Here is a 20,002-nt window from a genome sequence, read left to right as displayed (position 1 = left end):
GTCGAGGTTTGGACTAAACCTCAGAAAAAATGCATACCATAGATAGCAAACCATTTTTGCAGTTTTGTCTATTTTTTAAAAGTTTGATGATCGATTACACATGCTGTAGAAATTTAGTTTTCAAAGATATTGTATTTTTTTTAAAACTAATTTAGAGACAGAATTTTAAGTATTTTTAAGCATTGTTAAATTTCTATTGCTAATCCTTGGCTAATGTTGAAAATCTTGTGATACGTTAGCCACAGGAGGTCGTCTGTCAGTATTCCATGTATTCCATAAATCAAAACTGATCTTTTCTCGTAACTTCGAAAATGGGGTATTACATTTTGTGGAAAATGATAGATAACGTCCGTTGCTAAAATCCGTGTCTTTGTTAGTGAAAGTTTAGACAGGAAATGGTTATTATAATATATAATTTACTAGTAGTGAGACTCATGTATTACATGAGTTAATTAAAGAAAATCAAATATAAAAAGTATAAATATTTGGGAACTTTAAATTTATAAGAAAATAAGAAAAATAATAAATTATTAAAATTGATATGTTTTTTATCTTTTAAATTTAAACAAATAATTTAAATAAATAAACAGAAGAAATTAATGAGTTTTAATTTGAAAAATTTGAAATTAGAAGGTAAATCCATTAATTAAATTGATATCAATTTATTACTATATTTATTGTATTTATTATATTAAAATATTATGTAGAATTTTATAATGAAAACTAATAAAATAACAATTGCAAAATTAATTCAAAATAACCAAAACATCACATTTAACAAATTGAATAAAGATGATATATGAAAAAAAAAATTCATTTATTAAAATAAATTATTAAAATAGATATGTCGTCATATAACCAATTATAATAACTAAAAGAAGATACCCATAAAACTATCAAAACTTTTAAAAGTATTCTACATATTTTGCAGATTGGACGTGCCCCGTTTTAAAATGCAAATAAAATTTTCAATTTTATTATATCTAAAGAGTACAATAAGGGGACATACTTTTTGAAAGTATTATTTGCACCTAATGCCAAGCGACGCCATATATAGAAACAAATCCATCAATGACCATTCAAAAGATCGCACTATCGCTATGTTAAAAAGGACAAAATAATAATAATAATAATAATAATAATAATAATAATAATAATAATAATAATAAAATATGTCGGAGATTTTAACTTCTTGTTTTTACCATTTAACGTTTTGATTTTACACGTCGAGAGACTAAAGAAAAAGAAACATATGTGTATTTTCCATTTGCTTAGGCTAAGCTTGTTAATTGTACATGTAAAAGGATTGACAGAATTTTTGAGCTATTTTCACTAATAAAGATGAGAACGAGATATCACCAACATATGTAACTTTATTACTATTATTATTATTATTTTTTTCTTATTATTATATTTGTTTCTTTTACATATATCAATCTTTGGACACTAGTTCATTAAAATCTAAAAAATTTAATGAATTATTACATCATTTAAACATTTTATTTTTTATTAATTCAACGATACCTTTTAAGATACATATTTCATTAAATCTTATAAAGTTTGATAAATTTCCATATCATTCTCATCATATCTATAAACATAATTTAAAATTTAAAATTAATGTATAAGATTTCAACTAATATAATATTTTATCAAAATTAGTATTTATTAGCTTTGTAAGGGATATATTTCTTTTACAATGGGCTTGTATTTTTAAATATTTCGTTTCATCTATTTATTTGAAAAAAATTGACATCTAAAAATATGATATATTAAATAATATAATACTTAAAAATATGGTTATTTTATTTGTGGTTTAATTAAAAATAATATAGAAATCAAATATAAAAATAATAAGAAAATAAGATTAAATATAAGAAAAAAATTAAATCAATTGAACTGATCATACAACTCTCGCATTCAATTCTCCTCTGTATCATGACCCACATTTAATTCAACTTCTATTCAATCTTAATAATCTTTTGCTCGACTCTTATTAAACGTTGATTGTGGATGCTCTTAGTTTGAGTTATATCCAATATTGCATCTCAAAGACTACAATATTATCATATTCTCTCACAATAAGAACCCATGATGTCATGATAACCCTCAACTTTATTTGCATTATTTGTACAAATGCAGCAGTCATATCAAATCAGAGATACATAAGAAGTTTGGTAGCGATCATTTTATAGATATTCCCATGGAGCCAGCGGCTAGCCATCATTATTGGCGTTTCAAGCCCCACATATTAATGGTTCTATGTCAACTTGGCTACACGTTTCTCTACTTCATAACAGAGGCCTCATTCAAGCATGGCATGAATCCGCATGTCTATGTAACTTATCGTCATATTGTTGCTGGTTTTGTTATGTTCCCTTTTGCCTATTTTCTTGAAAGGTAAAAGTCAATTTTAGCATGCATGTTTGTATCATTATATATCACTTTTAAGGACATGGCTGGTCGAACATAACCGGATTGAATTGGACTCAATTAGATAGGAAAAACTTTATAAGCGATAATCTTGAAGATAAAGATGAAGGTATTAAACGTTTTTTCGTATTCTAGGTGTTCTAACTTTTTGGATGTGACAAAAATTGTAATTTTATTCCATTGTCCAAAAAGCAATACATCATTTCGTGTCCTGCATTACATAACAAACTGTGACATAAGAGACTGGAATAAACCAACCCAGTTTGATGGATTCTTGTTTATTGCAGAGATAAGAGGCCAAAAATGACATTGGTTATATTTTTGGAGATTTTCCTTCTCTCTTTTTTAGGGTAAGCTCGGCTCAAACTGATCAGCAACATATTTGGATTAATCGCTTATTTTTATTTCTTGGACATTGAATTAAACCAAAACAGACCAAATTAAAAACACAGAGACATAGTCAAAAGAACTTACCTACATTTTTTGTTATTAAAGAAACTGAAATATCATAGTCAGTTTGATTTTCTTGATTAAACCAACACTAAGTACATCAGAGTAATTTAATCACGTCCTCTTCAAACTATACATATTTTCTCAGTTGTTTAATGTTTTGAGATTCTTTTAGTTCCTATTGCACTCTCGTTAGTTGAGTTAGCTATTAATCTGTATAAACTTTTTGCTATATTATATATATCGAGTAAAACAACAAATTATATAATTTCTTCATTCTTGGAGTTTGACTTCAACAACTTGATGTTTTCAGTTCAAATGCTATTCATTGCTTTACACAACAAAAAACCCAAAAAAAAAGAAAAAAACTAAAAACATTGAAAACCCACAAGTTAGCTATTAATCTGTACGTATCTTGTATTGATCGCAGGGTGACATTGACCCTTAATATGTACTTTACAAGTCTGAGATGCACCTCCCCAACGCTTGTTGCATCAATGATCAACACAATTGCTTGCCTGACATTTATCATTGCAGTTATACTAAGGTACGTAACATCGGTTGCATTTATTACATCACACAAGTCTTGATAGGACACAATAAAATGGAGAGAAAAACCACGTCCCACGTTTTTTGTTGGAAAAAATATTGCAATATTTTGTCCCATATATATTGATGTCAATGTGGTCCCGGTATAAATGTCAAAAGCAGTAAAATCTTTTTTGTTATCCAATCGAGCCATGTGTTCATGTAGGTTGGAAGTTGTTGATCTCCAAAGCCCCCGAGGGATCGCTAAAGTAGTAGGAACCCTAGTTTCATTGGCTGGTGTAATGACCATGACTTTGTACAAGGGGCCCATTATGCCGAGCCTCGGTCATTCTGCCATCCATTTTAAACAAACCGCAGTGATCCAAGAAAATTGGTTAAAGGGTTCGGTTCTTACGGTTGCCAGCTGTCTAACGTGGTCTATATGGTACATAATGCAGGTTTCTATGTTACCTTGACTCCTCTTTATTTAGCTTTGATTTGTCCTCGATAGGAGTGTTATATTGGTAAGAAAGGTGACAATCCATGAGAGATTGATGCCATATTCTTCAACCCGACGCTACTTTTATCGATTCTCAACTCTTTACAACTAGGCTACTGACACTTTCTTTTTGTGGTAAATTGTAAAGGCATATACACTGAAAAGATATCCAGCACAACTTTCGCTTACGACATGGATGAGCTTTCTTGGAGGAGCACAATCGGCAGTTTTCACATCAATGATAGAACACAAAGGAGCTGCTTGGAGAATTGGGTTTGATATTGATCTATGGTCAACCATATATGGAGTATTCACTTGAACATGATTTAATCAAGTTTCTATTTTCATTTAATGATTGAAATATAGCAAACTTACTATGCATATTGCAGGGCATAGTGGTCTCTGGTTTAATAGTGTACATTCAACTTTGGTGCACAAAAGAAAAAGGGCCGGTTTTTGTGACAATGTTTAATCCACTTTCAACGTTGTTAGTGGCGGTTTTGGCGTACTTTGTTGTTGATGAGAAACTTTACACTGGCAGGTAAATAAGACAATACAAACATATTGTATTATGTTTGGCATGCGTTGATGTCACTCGGACAAAATTGCAAAATTGTGTAGTCTCTCTAAAATAAGTGGAAGGAAGGACAAAGACCCAATCTTTATATTTCGTACAGACTCACTGTAGATCTTTCATCTATATAAAAGACCTTAATACCTTTCTCACCTCATAAAAAAGTTTATATATTGTTTGTTGGATTTTGCAGCATAGTAGGGGGAACGGTTGTTATAAGTGGTTTATACATGCTACTATGGGGAAAGGAAAGTGACAAAGAAGAGCAAGTTACGACAATCGAACATCAATATATAACCCATGAAGTAGACCAAGAAGACCCGAAGAAGTGAAAGGAATTCGACTTATTAGAAAAAGACGTACTTTTCATTACTTTTATTTATTAGATGATAAGAAACATAAAGAAAAGGGGATAAACTAGTAAAAGGGTTTTATAATATTCTATCTAAACATAAATTTCTTACATCAAACTACTATAGATGTCTCTAAAAATCAAAACAACAAAACTACTCAAAGAAAAAAAGTGCAATTAATTTACAAATTACAACGAGAGATTAGACATAATACCATGCAGTACAATACAAGCTCTCTAAAGGTTATTTTGAACGAAGAAAATAAGTCACATTTTTTTTGAACAGCTAACACATACACATCCACTAAATCTTACTACTAAACTATTCATTTGTTAACCACAGTGCTTGAACCTTCAACCTCTTAAGAGAAACATAATTTTCCAAACATTTTGGTACTTCTCACAATTTTGGGTTATTATATAAATGAATAGAAATTTTTACTGTGGACGTCAATGAACTACATTTTATCTTCAAATTCAAAATTACTAATGACACTTTACAAATTTCAAGGATATTTTAGATAATTAAACTATTTGCCTAAAGAGAAGCAGGACAAAAAAACATTTTTGTTAAGATGTAATTAATATTTACTCTTTACCTTTTAAAAGAAATAGTTTTGACCTAAAAGTCATAGTATAGCTTTTTTTCTTGGAACTACAACAAATTTCTATTCAAACGATATCCATAAGAGGTAAAAATGTAAAGATACCATCTTATGAATTGAAAAGAAAACTATTTTGAAGTTAAGAAGTCAAAAGAAAGAAAAGTTCGGCTTGTCAAACCAATTAATTTTCAAACTTGGAAAAAATTACATCTTATCTTAGATATAGTAATTTAGTTTCTTGTTCATATATGGACATTATTGAATCAAATGTAGCGTAGATATGAAATTGAAGCAACATCTGAGTTCACTAAATGTTCCTACTACATTTAGTACTGCCAAAGGTTTTTTTGCGGTTTTTTGATGATGGTTACGAAAAGGGCATTAATGTATTTTGAACACTTAATCTTTCTCTATTTTTTGTGTGGCTAAAAATTGTATCTTTTGCCTCATTGACATCACGCTTAGGCAATAGCATTCCAAGCCTAGCATTGACATTTATTGCTTTTTCACATAGGACACATCCACACTTACCTAGATAAGTCCTTTTCTTTTGTTAGAGTGCATATTTTACCTTGATCTCCTGCTAATTTCAATCACCTAAAAGGTAAAAAACAATACCCAATTTAGCAAATAGGGTAACCACTAAGGTGTTGAAACAATGAAAATAGTCATACGACTAAGAGCAACTTGATTATCTACGAACATCACACTCCCAAACCTAATTGGTAAATTTGCAAATAACAACAATAGCAAAAAGATGAACGTGAATATAACTCCAAGTATAGATGGAATCAAACAACATACCCCATACGTGCAACAATGTGAAAGAGCCAAGCCATTTGCATGTAAATTTTAAATATATAAATCACAAACCATGCTAGTCATTATCATAATGGTCAATAAATACTAATCAAACTAGATCAATTATCATAAACCATCTAGAACGGAAGACTTTGTTGTTGAATGATGATATAAATAAAAGTAGTTTCACTCAGAAGTAGGGTCCTTTTAAAAATTAAGAGGGCACCTAAAATTGGTATTTTATGAGATCTTATACTATTGATTTTCATGACTTAATTGGACTCAAACCATGGACTAAGCCTTCTATTTCCCTTAATTGGTCACCAACTCATGAATGGTTGAGTTCTAACCTCCAAGATACGATTTTTATTATTTATGCACCCCTAAGAGCCCAAAAGGACAGCTCAAATGGTATGGAATAGCCCATACTCCAAAAGACCAAGTTGTGAGACCAAAAGATGCTAAGTTCTTCCCTAAACCTAGATCTAGAATTAGAATGAGCATTTTTCAAACTTTATACCTCCAATGAGCAAGAAATGATGCACAAACTCTAGATCTACAAGCTTCTTCTTGTCCTTTGCTTCTCCTCAAGACTCATTCTTCTTCAAGATCACAAAAGGAACACCTAAAACTCTTTATAAGCTCAAGAATGGTCTTCAGATGGCTAGGGTTTCGAGATTAGCATAAAAGGAAATAAGGGTTGATAAGGTGAAAGGCTTGAGGGGTTTAATCAGCTTAATTATGGTGCAAACCCTAAAAATTAGGGTTTTCACCTGGCTCGCGTAGGCCCTGTGTATGTATGGGTACGTCCAACGTACGTAGGGGACGCCCCGACTTAGCACATGCAAGAGAGTATGTTGTACGTACGTTGTTTACACCCAAGATACTCGACCCTAGTCCATCAGTAATATGAAGTTTAATGCAAAAATTTTACTTGGTGAATCCGGGCGTTACATTTACAATGTATGTGATCTTTTATTACAAACTTTTTATCAATACATAATAAGGACAACTACATATACGTACAAATATAGACTATTTTCCCTATGTATGCATAGAAAACTATAAAAACCTTATAAACAACTACAATTTCTATACAGATCTAACAACACATAATATTATATAGTTTTTCACAAGACAAAAATATACATTCCTTATGTTTTCCTTCATAGTAAATGAAACATAAACCAAAAACAACGGTCAAATATTTTCATCAGGAGTTATTCTCATTTACATCTATAACACTCCAAATCAGGTATTACCGTTGAAGACCTTGAAATTTCAATTATTTCATAATAAGTCCCTTAAGTACGTTGGGCGTACTTCACGAATACGCTAAGCATACCATGCATGGATGATCGCGGAGGGCCAACACATACATTGGGGGTACCAAAGATTACACAGGGCGTACGTGATGGATGTGCAAACCTTATTTCCCGGACTTGAGACCTATATAAGCATCCTTATCTCATTTAAGGTCCACCCTAATCAACCTCTTTTACCTTCAAACGTCCCTAAAAACCCTAAAACCATTAGAGTGTGTCTTTGAGCTTAAGGAGTGCATTTGTGGTCATTTTAGTGTCTATTAAAGAAAAAGGAGTTGCTAAGCAAGCTTGGATTGGCATTGCGCTCCAAGAATCTACATCTAGTTCCCCTTGGAGAGCTTCTGGAGGTATAAAGCCTTGATCTTGTCATCTTATTCATTATATCTAGCCAGGGTTTTCTATTTGGTCCCTTTAGTTGGTTTTCGACCTCCTCTTGAGAGTTGAGCAACTCCAGAGGCTGAAATGGTTAGATCTGAGCTTTGTAAGCATGCTATATGCATAAAGGTGCTAGCTTGGGGAGTATCTAGACTTCATGCATGAGTTTGAAGCCTTATATGAATTCCTAATGTGAAGAATGAAGTTTATACGGACCAATTACCATGCAAGGGCATAAAGTTGCTAACTTTATGCCCTAGGACGTCTTAATGAGCACAGATTTGATATTGGACATTAGAACATCGGGTATTAAGCACATAATGGAAGAAAGTGCATAATCTAATGGTACGCCGAGCGTAACTTAGAGTACGCAATGCATACAACCCAGTGACTCAATATGCTGCGCATACTAGGGTGGTATGCAAGGCGTACACACAACAGATGGGCTCAGATTTATTTTTGGCTTGTAAGCTTTTGCGAGTTAATTAGTCATTAGGCGTGATCATGTTTTGAAGTTAGTGGGCCAGCTGATATGTTTTGGGCCATGGATGCTTAGGTTGGGCCTTATTAGGCCATAGGGCCCATTAGTGATTTTAGACATGGACTTTGGGCTCATTAGCAAAGGAAGACTTTTTGGGCCATTGTGAAAGGACTTGGGGTTAGGGTCTTCAACTGGATAATGTTCAGTCCTAACCTTGGGTAATGATATGATTGTTCAGCACGGGTGGTTACGGACTGTAAGGAGAGCAACTTTTGGATTCAGCAAACAGACATGAGTCTTCTCACCATACCAATGGGTCTAAGGCACCAAGACCGGCACATTTAATGTTATATGGATTGTTAGTTGGTTATGTAATATGTCGCTAGGACATTTTTATGAAAGTCCCCGGGGGGTTCCTATGGCAGTATATTAAGACCATGAGGAGGTTCGTATGACATTTAGTATAAATCGATGGAGGGTTTCCACGACTTCCTAGTATGTTTACTTGTTTAGCTCGTATGATATTTCCATGATTATTGTAGATCGTGTGGAGTTTACCGCGAAAATTAGCCAACACCATGTAGGGGTTCCAGTGGCAGCTAGTAAAGACCACGTGGGGGTTTCCCGTGGCACTTGGTGTAAGACCTTGGAAGGTTTCCACGGCATCCCTATATGTTTATATGCATGGCTTATGTGATATATGTAGCTTTATAGCTAATATGATGTGTGTTATGTGGATTATGTGTGGGGTATGCTCTGGGGGATTCACTAAGCATTAACTTACAGTTTGTTGATTTATTTTAGCTACATCTTAGCCTAAGGGAAAGGGCAAGGCTTGATGGCACGGCATGCACTCTTCGGTATTTGTTTTGATGGGATACTCTGATGTTTTGAATAAAATGTTAATGTTATGAATTTTGAAAACAATGGTTAATATTACTTCACCTTTTATGGGAATGTTTGGCTAATTAGAAATGAAAAAATTATTTTGGAAAATTTGGGTCGTTACAAGTTGGTATCAGAGCCTTGGTTTGAAGGATTCAGGCACACCCTCAGGTGTGTCGGGACTCAAACTGAAGAAATGGTAAAAAAAAAGTTCAAAAATAAAATAAAAGTTAAAACTTTTAAAGAATGGAAAAGAGGGAGTGCAACGCATGTGATCGGCCAACCTAAGTAAGTAGATCCAAATATGTTAGCGATGTTATACTAATATTTAAGCTATGATAATCGTACGGATCTTTCTATGTGTATGCTTCAAAAATTGTATACGGTTAGGAGCTTATAGCCTTAGAATGATTGATTTGGACTTATTATTCTATTCCTCATGTGGTTGTGGTCCTATTGTAGAGTCTGTTATTCGAAGGTCAATTTTATCCTTTTCTGTATATAATTTGCATGCATAAGGGCAACATGTTATGATTGGTATGATTGGTGTGCGTAGAGCAAATCTTAGGGTCGCCTAGGATTTGAGATATGCAGTAGTCTGTAGGATATAATTTATTTTTGGGACGAATTGTAGTTATCAGGTAGAGCCTTGGGGAAGGTACATGTAGGTGTGGAAGGTAGTATTGGGCCTGTACTACTGAAAGCACTGGACCTATACTCGAACCAATGATAGACCTAGAAGCTCTAAGGAGGATCGGTATGGGAGGATACCCTGTATTGATGTCCTGATCATTATGTTTTGTGGTATTGCAGTACAGTCTGGTGGTGACATGGTTCAGTGCAGGGGGATCAAGATCAGGACAGGGTCTGGGGCTGGGTCGGGTGACACTACCGAGCCCATTGACGAGAGGCTGCATGAGCTTATTGCAACATAGGTTATGAGGGGCATCCTTGACCCTACCCCAAGTATATTTGGGGCGGTCAAGGAGGGTATGATGGAGATCATGGAGGAGAGGCTTTGGGCATTTAGAGGCGATATTACTGCGGGCCAGGTTGGAGCCCGAACTCCCTCGTTTAAGAAATTCAAGGCGTGTGGGGCGCCAGAGTATTTTGGGGTCAGGGACCCCATTGTTAGCTAACGCTGCATGGTAGATAGAGAGAACGCCTAGCGCACAAGTTCTTTCTCGGATGCGGCATAGGTGGGTTTTGCTTCATGTATGCTGAGAGACAGAGCCCGAGACAGATGAGGAGAGGTGACTAGTCAGGTGAAGCAGCCGGAGTGGCTGAGATGACATGAGTCGAGTGTGTTCGGCAATTTGAATTAGAGTTTGAACCACCTATCGAGGGGCAACAACTAGTGAGGGAGTTTCATGACCTATAACAGACCATCGAGATTGTGGCAGAGATCACTGCCAAGTTTCGGGAACAAGAATTGTTGATCTCACAGTATGCTACCGATGAGGACATGAAGAGGACGATGTATCATTCCATGCTAAGGGATGATATCCGGGAGTTTGTGAGCTTCACAGGGTGCAAAATCATAAATGAGACGATGGATAAGGCCCATGAACGGGAGATAGAGTTGGACTTTCGCACTAAGCAGAAGCCGGAGCAGGTTCAGGCGGTTGGGGGTCAAGCTAGAAAGCCTAAGACCTCTGACTCTTCGGGTAGGGGCCAGCAGCGTTGTGGTTGGTGTGCCATGTGTGGGAAACTACATAGTGGAGGTGTCCGAGGGTTGAGCCCGATATGCTATACATGTGGTCAGCCGAGCCACATGAGCAGGGATTTCCCCATGAAGGGCTTGATATGTTTCCACTGCAACCAGGCTAGCCATAAAAAGGCCGATTGCCTGAGTTTTCAGGGAGGAGGAGGAGGAGTGGTGGGGCTTGTGGCCGTCACGATGAGGATAACTAATAGCTGGCCTGTTAAGGCGGAGACTCCAGCGGTGAAGAGTGGCACATTCTAGTTGACTACCGAGGAGGCTCGGGCAGAGCCAGATGTTGCGGTTGGTATGTATTTTATCTTCTTGCTCTAGATTTTTATTGTATTGCTTATGTGTATATTGTGCTTATGTATAGGGACCTTTTTGGTCAATGGTACCTCTACTCACGTTTTGTTCGATTTGGGAGCTACACGATCGTTTGTGTCTCATGCGCTTAGCAAGAAGTTTCGGGATGCGCCATGAACTTTGGATTCCCCTCTTGAGGTGGAGATTGCGGACGACCGCACCGTGAGTATGGGGAGGGTGTATTAGGACTGTGTCCTGAATGTTCTTCGGGAGAGGTTTCATGTTGATCTAGTCCCGATACCGTTGCAAGGGCTGAAGGTGATTGTCGGGATGGACTGGTTAGGGGCCAATGGAGATATGAAGACTCCGAGAACCAACCGGTGAAGGTTCGAACCCTAAGTGGGGGAGAAGTGGCTATTCATGGAGAAACAGTCTCATAGGGGTCGACCCTCTGTTTAGCTATAAGGGCCAGGAGATTACTTCATCAGGGTTGTTTGGGATTCTTGGCTTATATATCCGATACGAGGGTTGAGACCGCTACAGATGTGGGCAGTGTGACGATTGTATAGGAGTTTTGGAATGTCTTTCCCGAGGAGTTACCGGCAGTGCCTCTGGAGAGGCAAGTGGAATTTGGCATTGATTTGGTGCCGGGTGCCGCCCCGATAGCGAAAGCACCATACTACCTAGCACTGCACGAGATGCAGGAGCTATCTACACAGCTTTAGGAGCTGCTAGACCGAGGGTTTATCTGTCTGGGTAGATACCCATGGGGGAGCTCTAATTCTGTTCATGAAAAAGAAGGATGGATCACACAGGATGTGCATTGATTATCGAGAGCTGAAAAAGCTAACGATGAAAACCGTTATCCATTACCGAGGATCGATGATTTGTTCGATCAGCTGCAGGGTTCGTCTTGGTTTTCCAAGATTGATCTTCAGTCAGGATACCATCAGATGAGGATTCTGGATGAGGATATACCGAAGACATATTTCAAGACTCGGTATGGGCACTGTGAGTTTGTGGTGATGCCATTCAGAATCGCCAACGCCCCAACAACATTCATGGATATCATGAACAGGGTATGCAGACCGATGCCGGATTAGTCGGTGATCGTTTTTATTGATGATATCCTAGTCTATTCTAAGACCTAGGAGCAGCATTAGCAACATCTGAGGGAGGTATTGGAGACACTGAGGGCGGAGAGGCTTTATGCCAAATTCTCCAAGTGCGATTTCTGGCTGCGAGAGGTACAATTTTTGGGGCGTATCATCAACTAGGAGGGCATTTCGGTTGATCCAGCCAAGGTAGTAACACCCAGTTTTGAAAGTACACGGTTGTGGTCTCGGAGGCTAATGGTATAGGTGATTCAATATTTTATAGGTCTCAAATCTTATTCGAAAGGTTTTAGGCTTGGTGGTGTGGCTAAGAGCGTAGGTCTTCATGCCACCTTTTTGTGGATATAAAGTTCGTAAGAAACAGACTTAGAATGAAGGAGTTATAGCACATTGAAGATATTGGCAATATTGGTCCCTAATGGAGAAAAGTGGCAAGAAGGTACCATGCATGCAAGGTGGCCAGCTCGGAAGTACATCCAACGTAAGCTGGGGGTATGCCCACCGTTTAAAAGTAAGTGGACACGGGTGTAGGAAGATTACGCCCAACGTATGAGAATTACGTGCATCGTACGCTCAGAGTTCCTAAACACTAATTTTGGGTCTAAGCACTATAAAAAGAGCATAATGGCCTTGATAGCAGCCTCGCTATCATCCTTACCCAGCCACCACGAAACCCTAATCCTTCCTTGAGTGTTCTTGGAGCTTAAGAGGGCATTAGAGAGCATTTTGGTGTCGTGAAGCCATTTTCTAAGCAAGTGAAGAGCATAATAAGGTGGTGGTTCAAAAGAGAAGCTATAGATCTGAGATTGTGTTTCCATTTTAGATCACCTTGAGGTATAAAGCATTGAACTTTCCTCAAGTATGCTTAGATCTAGTGTAGTGTTGTTTTGGAGTCTTTTTAGTTCTATGAATGGGTCTTTATGACTCAAGTTCGTTTCTAGGCCAAGAGGCACCACTCTCAGCGATATTCATGTCCTATAGATAGTAAAGTCTTAACCTTTAGGGTCCATTTATATCCATGCATTAGTTTGGAGTTATTCTATGGAAGTTAGTTGCTATATTTCAAGTTCGGTCTTACGTGGTGGGTTGCAATCCATCAAGTAATCTACTGTATGGATTAAGATGTTGAAGGGGACTTGGATCTGTGATTATAGCCTTTGGAATAGAATATTAAGCGCTTAATGGAAAAGTGACTTAACAGAGATGACGATGGGCGTACATGCATGTACGTGCAGCGTACACGTCATGCAGCCTGTATGCTTAGTGTACAGAGGAGTCCACCCCACGTACTCATCAGATGTGTTTTTGGCATGTTTTGGGCCATGGATTGGGCCATACATTGGATTTTAATTTCTTGGGCCTTAGTGAGCAATCAGAAGTCAGATAATTTGGGCCAAGAATATGTTTGGGATTAGGGTAAGGCCCATTAGAGGGGTGGGACCATTTTAGCAAATTGGGCCATTAGCGGGCCACTAGTGGGCTTGGGAAGCCTACCTAGTGTTGGGCCTTTTTATATATTATGGTTTTGGGCCTTAGTTATGGACCAAGTTAGACTAGGGATAAAATGGTCATTTTATCCTAAGCGGAATTATTGGTTTCTGACTAAGTATTATTGTGAAATTAATAGCTCGGAGAGTCGAGTGATCAGCAGTTCGGGGTTTTGCCAGCTAGCAGCGATGGAGTATACATGAGATTCTACAGTCAGCTTGTGAGGTGAGTTTTCTCTAGTAGGAATGGGTTGAAGGCACCAATGTCGTCCTTTTTATGTATGTTAGTGTATACCGGATTAGATCAGATGTCGGGGTTAGCTGCATGTAGTTTATATGCTTCCGAATTACAGTATGATGTCGGGAGATGCCCGAGGAAGGTTTATATTTATGTTTCCGAACTATGGTTCGATGTCGGGTGGTACCCGAGGAAGGAATGGATGTTTAGTTATACTTTTTGTCTTTTTGAAACATGTATATGCATGGTAGGGAGGTGAGTGTGGACAGGGTCCCGTATCTCTTCACTAGTTGAGTATAGACGGGGTTCCATATCTCCTTATTAGCATAGTAGGGGCGGGGCCTTGAGACTAGCACTTATAGTGTTGTGTTTGACTGTTATATACTAGCATGATTGTATGTTATTGTTTGTATGTGTATAGCGGGCGGGGCGTAGAGACAGGCGGGGCATAGTAGAAACAGATCTATGTATCGAGCAAGGCTCGATGCCAGGTGGGGCCTAATGCCAGATTCGTCTGATGTCAGGTGGGGCCCGAGGTAGCAAGATACACCCAATGTATGTGGTTACGTGATTATGAGTATGGTATATGGTAGTTTGGGGAGACTCACTAAGCTTTGTGCTTACAGTTTTCAGTTTTGGTTTTAGGTACTTCTAGTTACAAGGGGAAGATCTCGAGATGAATGCATGGCACACACCACCGTTTTCAACCTGGGATGTTTTAGACTCTAATATTTGACACGTAGTTTTGATACATTATTTTGATATGATTTTTGAGATACCTGACTTGTGATTTTATTAAGTTGTTTAATGAATTATGGGTTTTCTTAAAGGTTTCGAAACGAAATTTTTGGACTATATTTTTGGGATGTTACAAGTTTGTATCAGAGCTTTGGTTTGAGGTATTTGGGCACAGTCTCGGGTGTGTCTGAACTCAATCTAAGGAATTGGTATGAAAATTTTCAAAAGAAAATCATTTTATGAAAAGTAATTTTTTTAAGAGAAAAGAACTTTGAAAAGAGAAAAGGGTGTGGTGCATGCAATCAGCCGAGCTAATGTAAGTACTCCTAAATTAGCAATACAAGTTTATGTTATGATATGTTTATGAGAACTGCATGCTAGATTAGGATTAAGGATCTAGGGAGGATGCCTTATGTGCTTGTTACACGTGTATCAGCTTTATTAACTGCATGCTAGTATAGATTAGTCAGTATGAATGGCCTGATTAGTATATGTTTGATTACGTGTACTCAATGCTCGAATGCTGCTTTTTTGTGCTTTTAGGAGTTCTAGTTATCTTTTACTTACTAGAAAACTAATAAGTTAAGTTACATATTTCGAGGACTAAATAATTTAAGAAGGTTAGGCTTAGCCTTTTTTCGCAGTTCTCGCTTGAGTCTAACCGTTGTAGTGTAGAACCTCTTGTTCGAAGAATTATCTAGTCTTAGTAATTTGTAATGGTACTTGCGAGCTAGTTAGGGGAGATAGCAGGGACTTCTTATGCAACTGATGGCAGAGAGTAGGATGGTAATTACCCTATGGCAAGCCTAGGATGAGAGTAGTGTTGGGAGCAGTAGTAGTAGCAATGGACTTGGTGGAGTCAAGGAAATCCTTGATGTCACACCCCCAAACCGAAATGGCGGAAACGTTCGGGGGTTGGAGGACGTCATGTACAGTATCACAACAATTGCATCATAGCAATCCAAGTAAACACAACCATTACATTGAAATATAGATATTGACATTTGTTTGTTACATAGTTTGTATACATCAAAAGTATAGCAAAATATAAAAGACATGACTCTATACGCTCCGTCTCTCAAAAGCCTGCGGGAATACCTATCTACTGATTTCCTGAGAATACAAGTGATTTTGAAAGAGTATCAGCATAAAGCTGGTGAGTTCATAAAAGTGTTTTTGTAATGAAAACTTGTCAATGAATCTGTAAAAAAAATGTTTGTATACTTCCTAAGAAAATACAACATTTTCTAACATATATGATCGTTACTGTATTCTGTAGTAGTGTATAAAGTATTAGTTCGTATGCTTGGTTCCCGCCAGCTGTATTGTATATCGTTGTTTTGAATGAAAACCCTTTCTATGAAAACATTGGCTATCACCAGTAATGTATAGTAGTTTCATTACTTAAAATAAAACCATGTATTGTCTCCCCAGAAATCCTCCAGTGTAATGTATAGTAGTTTTATTAATTAAAACAAAACTATGAAGAATGAAATCCCATAAGTAAAGTTTAGTTTATAATATTATGAGTCGTATAACCATGCTTGATATGACTGATGACCTCTGTGATGTTCTTCAGGCGTCGGACGGTATGATATTTGTCACCCCAGGCATGCCTGCCTAACTATAGCTAGCAGTTCAGGTGTGGGGATTGTTAGTCTCGAATAGATCTATTCACAAATATCATGCCCTCCCTCCAGGAGACTCTAGTTACACTAAATGATAAGATTTATCCCGTACCCCGAAGGGTACAATTGAAGAGACGTCTCATAATCATGTATTAAATAGTTTACGTGTGGTTTTGTATCTTTATCTTGTTGTAACGCCCCGAATCTCAGGTAGTACTTTAAATAAAATATTTCTTTGGGTTTTGGCCCTACTCGATGAGTTGGTTGCCCTACTCGCCGAGTAGCAGCGGGTTGGATCGCGAATTACGTGATCTACTCAGCGAGTCCTTTGTGGGACTTGGCGAGTAGGAGCTAGAAAGTGAAACCTTAATTCCTGGGGTTTGCACCCCTATTTAAAAAAGCTCAAGCCTCTTTCAGCACCTTTGCAGCCCCCTTTGCATCTCTAACTCGTGTGTGTGTGTGTCATTGTGTGTTGAAGCTTTGTGAGAAGATTTTGGTGTAGGATTTTGGGGAAACAAGTGATTGAGGCAAGGAGCTGGGAGGAGACCTGAATTCTACTGCCGTGGACATCTCTTGGGAAGGTATTAAACCATTACCCTCAGTTATCTCAGTCTAGACCTTATCTTTTAATGAGTTTTAGGGTTTTCTAAGGGTATCAAAATGGTATGAAAATCTATGGGCTAGATTTGAAGTTGTAACTTCAGATCTGGACCCTCCTTGGATTGTACAAGCATAAGGTTCCAACTTTAGTCGAGATTAAGGTTCCATAGGTCCATGAACACCCATTAAAATTTTGGTTTTGGCATTAAGAGCTTGTAAAGCAATGCATGCACTTAAAGTTTGCAACATTATGTGATAAGTAGGCCTAAGGAAGTTGGATTTGCAATTTGGGGCCTTTCCATGGCTTAAAGACGTTTGCATGTTAAAATGACTGAAGGGACTCGACGAGTCGCAAAGCCGACTCGGCGAGTCATATGAAGATGTGCATTAAACTCTACGAGTTGGATGAGCAACTCGGCGAGTCAGATGAAGGAAGCCGTGAACTCGACGAGTTGTTTGAACAACTCGGCGAGTTAGATGAAGACGACCATGAAACTCGATGAGTTGAAGAACAACTCAGCGAGTCGGATGAGTTTTAGCCAAGGATATGGTTGCGTGTATACTCGTCGAGTTGCAAGGATGAAACTCGACGGGTGGCCTTAAGGTTTGATTGGGATTCAAAGGAACTCGACGAGTCATCCCGATGACTAGGCGAGTTAGAATGTGCTCCGAGGACTCGGCGAGTGGCCGATTGTACTCGGCAAGTTAAGGTGAACATGGACTGTTGACCTTGAGCAAGGACTTTGACCTTGATCAAGAATTTACTAGGGGATTATGAAGTGCCTTATAAGGTTAAGGACTTATGAATACATTGTGCTATGGTTATTGGTGGTGGAGCCTGTGTCATGTGATCCGATAGTTGGAGTTTACCTTTCGAGTCGACATCTGCGAGGTGAGTTGTCCTCACTATATCGGTAGGGTCAACGGCACCAAGGCCGACCCTTTGATTGTTATTGTTATGGTATGCTGCATGTGATTATGATCTGTTCGATTGGAATCAGGGTAGATAGTATGATATGCTCTTATGGTCCTTAGGGATTGGTATGTTAGTGACATGTTAGGTCAATGCTCTAGTTAAGAGTGAACTTTATGATTGTTGGCCAGTGAGATAGATATGTTTGCAATTTGTATATGCCAGTATATGATAGTATGCGTACATGGTTATTTGCTTGTTGGTTGGGTTGAGGCGGTCCTACTTTGTGCTGAAGGCCAACACACCCTCTGAGCGGTCCAGGGAGACTGTAGGCCCATGTGGCGGACCAGTCATGCCGAAGGCTCGGGATAGATCCAGACAGATTGTAGGCCCAGTAGGGCAGACCAGTCCGACCGATGGCCCATTATGTATGTTGTTTGATTGATCGCTATTGTTATGGTTTCTGCCAGTGTAGTATTGGTATTTTGGGGGTAGCTCACTAAGCCCTCGGGCTTACAATTTTCAGTTTATTATTTCAGGTACTTCAGGAGATCGAGGGAAGGCGAAGGCGTGACCGTACCGCTCCTTATCCTCATGATCTATTTTGGGACAGTTTGATGATAAATGAATTGGAAATGTTTTTAAAAACAATTACTATTTGGTTCTTTTGTTAATATTAAAAGTTTAAATTTGGCGTAAATTTTTCGGATGTTGCATGTTGGTATCAGAGCATTGGTTTGAGCGAATTGGAGGAACACTTGTGTGAATCCAGTCTCAAATCAAGGAGATTGTCAGAAAATAAAATTTTGAAATGATTTTCAAGATTAGGATGGAGGATGCAGAGAGTACGATCAGCCGGAGCCTGTAAGTAAGCCCAAAAATACCATACAGTTATTTGATATTCTAATATGTTAGAATAACATGCTAGTGCTAGGCTAGGGATCTTCAGGAATCGCATGATAGAATTGCCTAATTATATGATGCCTATTAGCTTAGGGTTCTTGTATATGGAATTGACATCATAACTATAGATGTTTAGTGTATGCACCATGGCTGTGTGTAGTCAAGATCTTATAGCCTGAGAATGTCTGATTCAACCTTAGTGTAGGATCGGATATTCGAAAGTCTATCGGTTCAAGCGCTATGTACAACCAGTGTACACTAGCGCTGTAGGGGCTAATGGAAGTTTCATGGATGTGGGAGTGGTACGAAACTGCAGGATCAGTTGCTAGTTAGGCGATGTCCCCTGTTAGTGAGGGTTGAGCGCATGGTATGTTGAGTATAGTTTTAAGGCATTGTGGTGATACATGAGACAAATATAGGTAGGTGTGGAAGGTAGTAGGGGCCCATACCACTGAAAGCACATGACCCATCTGCGTAGCAAAGAAGTCACAACCCCTAGGGATTGAGGGTATGGGTGTCCCGACATTATATTGTTATTTAGATATATTGAGTGTGTTTGCAATATGGTGCTGACGAGACGTGTTGCTTTGGGATCCGGATCAGGATCAGGATCAAGATCAGGATCAGGGTCAGGAGACGGAGGATTGCAGGTGCCGGTAGCACCTGAGCCCGTGGTTCAGATAGGGACCGAGGAGTTGGATGCTCGGATTCGTGAGATCATGCACAACGAGATTGCTGCTGCGTTCCGAGCGCCACTCTAGCAGAGACAGCTCCCGCTGCAACCACTTCGGTTGTAACTGCGGCAGGGGTTGGAGGAGGAGCCGGCAGGGCTTTCCAGTACCGGGACTTTGATAATACGAAGCCCTCGACATTTGATGGTGCACAAGATGCTATTCGGGGCTATGAGGCGGTTATCTGACGTGGAGGGCTGTTTCTTCACGTGTTCATGTCATGTTGACCAGAAGGTCAGGTGTACCCTGAACTTGCTGAGGCTTGGGGGAAAGGACTGGTGGATATTGACGACAGTTTCATATTTGGATGATCAGCGGACTGCAGTTACCTGG

General features: G+C 38.4%; 1 protein-coding gene across 1 annotated transcript; it reads left to right on the top strand.

Annotated features, from left to right (window-relative positions):
• The first annotated feature begins 2,102 nt into the window (after positions 1-2,102).
• LOC111915031 (WAT1-related protein At4g08300) lies at positions 2,103-4,947 on the top strand. The gene is made up of 7 exons (XM_023910734.3): positions 2,103-2,400; positions 2,721-2,783; positions 3,314-3,430; positions 3,638-3,869; positions 4,059-4,217; positions 4,300-4,451; positions 4,678-4,947. The coding sequence occupies exons 1-7, from the start codon at positions 2,204-2,206 to the stop codon at positions 4,814-4,816; spliced, it is 1,059 nt and encodes a 352-aa protein (XP_023766502.1). The 5' UTR covers positions 2,103-2,203; the 3' UTR covers positions 4,817-4,947.
• Positions 4,948-20,002: the final 15,055 nt, after the last annotated feature.

This window comes from Lactuca sativa, chromosome 3, assembly GCF_002870075.4.
Source record: "Lactuca sativa cultivar Salinas chromosome 3, Lsat_Salinas_v11, whole genome shotgun sequence".
NCBI lineage: Eukaryota > Viridiplantae > Streptophyta > Magnoliopsida > Asterales > Asteraceae > Lactuca > Lactuca sativa.
The sequence above is the reverse complement of the archived record's forward strand: the minus strand, read 5'-3'. Positions and strand labels throughout refer to the sequence as shown.

What these genes read in the sequence shown, in the direction of transcription:
- LOC111915031 (XM_023910734.3), top strand. Translation starts at nt 2,204, where the DNA reads ATGGAGCCAGCGGCTAGCCATCATTATTGGCGTTTCAAGCCCCACATA. An exon ending in TTCCTTCTCTCTTTTTTAGG is followed by an intron (nt 2,784 to 3,313) that starts GTAAGCTCGGCT and finishes TATTGATCGCAG; the next exon opens with GGTGACATTGACCCTTAATA. An exon ending in CTATATGGTACATAATGCAG is followed by an intron (nt 3,870 to 4,058) that starts GTTTCTATGTTA and finishes TAAATTGTAAAG; the next exon opens with GCATATACACTGAAAAGATA.